The following is a 1,713-nucleotide window of genomic DNA, read 5'->3' on the forward strand; positions in this document are numbered from 1 at the left end:
AAATTAAATATATAGTCACTGGTTTTCCTTAATAATTTAAAAACCATGCCTCACTTTGGATTTTGGCAAAGCTCGCATAAAGTGTTTTTGGATGATTTTCTAAAAATCAACGGATTTATACAAAATTTGGTATACGGGAGTTTTTTGGGTCTCTGATCACGAATCTGAAGTCAAATTTGTCTAGTCGCCGATCCAAAACTGGACACTTTAAGCCTGCAGAATAAGTACGAAAAGTAGCGAAAATCGTGCGTGTGTTACAAAAAATATTTTACTCACCGTCGTTCGAATGGGAAATATAATTGTCGAACCAGCGACGAGGGGACGAGCGAATGGTAATGATGGAGTATCGTTGCACGATCCCAGTTAATTCGGGCCGCGTGTTAAACAAAAGATTTAGCCGTTTTGACGACGGTCGTTTGCATTAAGTGGCTTTATCCGGCGCGCGTATCCCCCGATCTGCATTTGACTTTGTAATTTCATTTATGTCGAATCGTGTATTCCGGCTGGCTCCTCGACGCGATCCAAACATTTGCGGCTGTTGCGTTCCGCGTCTCCCTGGGCCCTTTGATTAGAGAACTTCCAATTGGGATTGTTAGAGGTGTTCACGTAATTTTATTTCTCAAGTGCATTAGAATTTATTAGAAGGTTCGTGCATAAGAATTTCCTTTGAACGTCGGACAGTTCGACGTTTCGTTCAGTATTTTTTTTCAATAATTACGCGAATAGAGAGCAATAATTATACCGAGCAACTTCCGTGTGTACACATGGTCATCGACGTAACACAAGATGTTCATCTGTCCTTGAATGATCACGTAACAGCTTCTTGGTGCGAGGTATACTGTAGGACGTGTAATAATTTGGAGTCGTGGAGGTCCAAGCATGTTCAGAATCCAGAAAATTTAAACAAATGTACCGGGCATCAATTGTCTAAAAGCGTTCCTCACTTGGTCCTGGGCGCAGGTGACCAAGTTTTGAGCGACGACGCATTGGTCATCGTTCGCAGCTGAAAAATGATCGATAGTTACTTAAAAAGATTATTCTGCGAATCTATTCTCATTCCTATTGGGAATTGACACGGGGACGGGTTCAATAGATATAGATAACCATCATGGCGACGCGAAGCCAGGAATTATTCAGCAATTCCCAATAGGTCACTATAATATAGTTGGCGCGGAATGTAACCGTTTCTTAAGGATGTATTGGCTATACAGTCAATCCCAAAAGTTTATNTTATATTATACTGATTCTGTCTATCATAGTTTTCCTCACCGCTTTCGACGCACTGGCGCACAGATTGCCGTAGTTCATTCACGTTCACGACGTTAGGCGTGATCTGGTCGATCAATTGTTCCATCCTTTCCATATCGATCATGTTACCATTCATCTGAAACAGTTTATACAATTTTCTGTAGCTCGAGTTACTTTTCCAAACATTTCGTAATCGTCAAATGGAACTGTACGCACCAGGCCAACTTTTTGCATCATGCAGGCAATGATACAACTGCGCCTCCTTATTCCTTCGTCGGACATGTCGCGCGCTATTGAAGGGACATTTTCTGAAAATTTGATACATTGTTTAAACAAATGAACGAACTCGTCTCGTGATCTTGCTTACCGATAGTGACACCCGCCTCTTGCAAACACGATGTTCTTGCCTCGTCGGCCCGAACCACCTATGTCAGATTTCGATTAAGTAATTTGGCACCGTAGAAT

At 41.8% G+C, this 1,713-nt stretch overlaps 1 protein-coding gene across 1 annotated transcript in view; it reads right to left on the minus strand.

The window, feature by feature from the left end:
- Positions 1-610: 610 nt before the first annotated feature.
- The window catches only part of LOC108627386 (uncharacterized), a 1,515-nt gene continuing 412 nt past the window's right edge, over positions 611-1,713 (minus strand). Inside the window, exons 2-5 of the mRNA XM_018028593.2 lie at positions 1,616-1,673; positions 1,465-1,556; positions 1,270-1,384; positions 611-1,003 (exon numbers count right to left, since the gene is read on the minus strand). Of these exons, the coding sequence (XP_017884082.2) occupies positions 900-1,003; positions 1,270-1,384; positions 1,465-1,556; positions 1,616-1,673 (369 nt within the window). The 3' untranslated portion in view covers positions 611-899. The remainder of the gene's footprint in view (positions 1,004-1,269; positions 1,385-1,464; positions 1,557-1,615; positions 1,674-1,713) is intronic.

This window comes from Ceratina calcarata, unplaced genomic scaffold (genome assembly GCF_001652005.2).
Source record: "Ceratina calcarata isolate Rehan_Ccalc_2016 unplaced genomic scaffold, ASM165200v1 scaffold465.2, whole genome shotgun sequence".
In the NCBI taxonomy this organism is placed as follows: domain Eukaryota; kingdom Metazoa; phylum Arthropoda; class Insecta; order Hymenoptera; family Apidae; genus Ceratina; species Ceratina calcarata.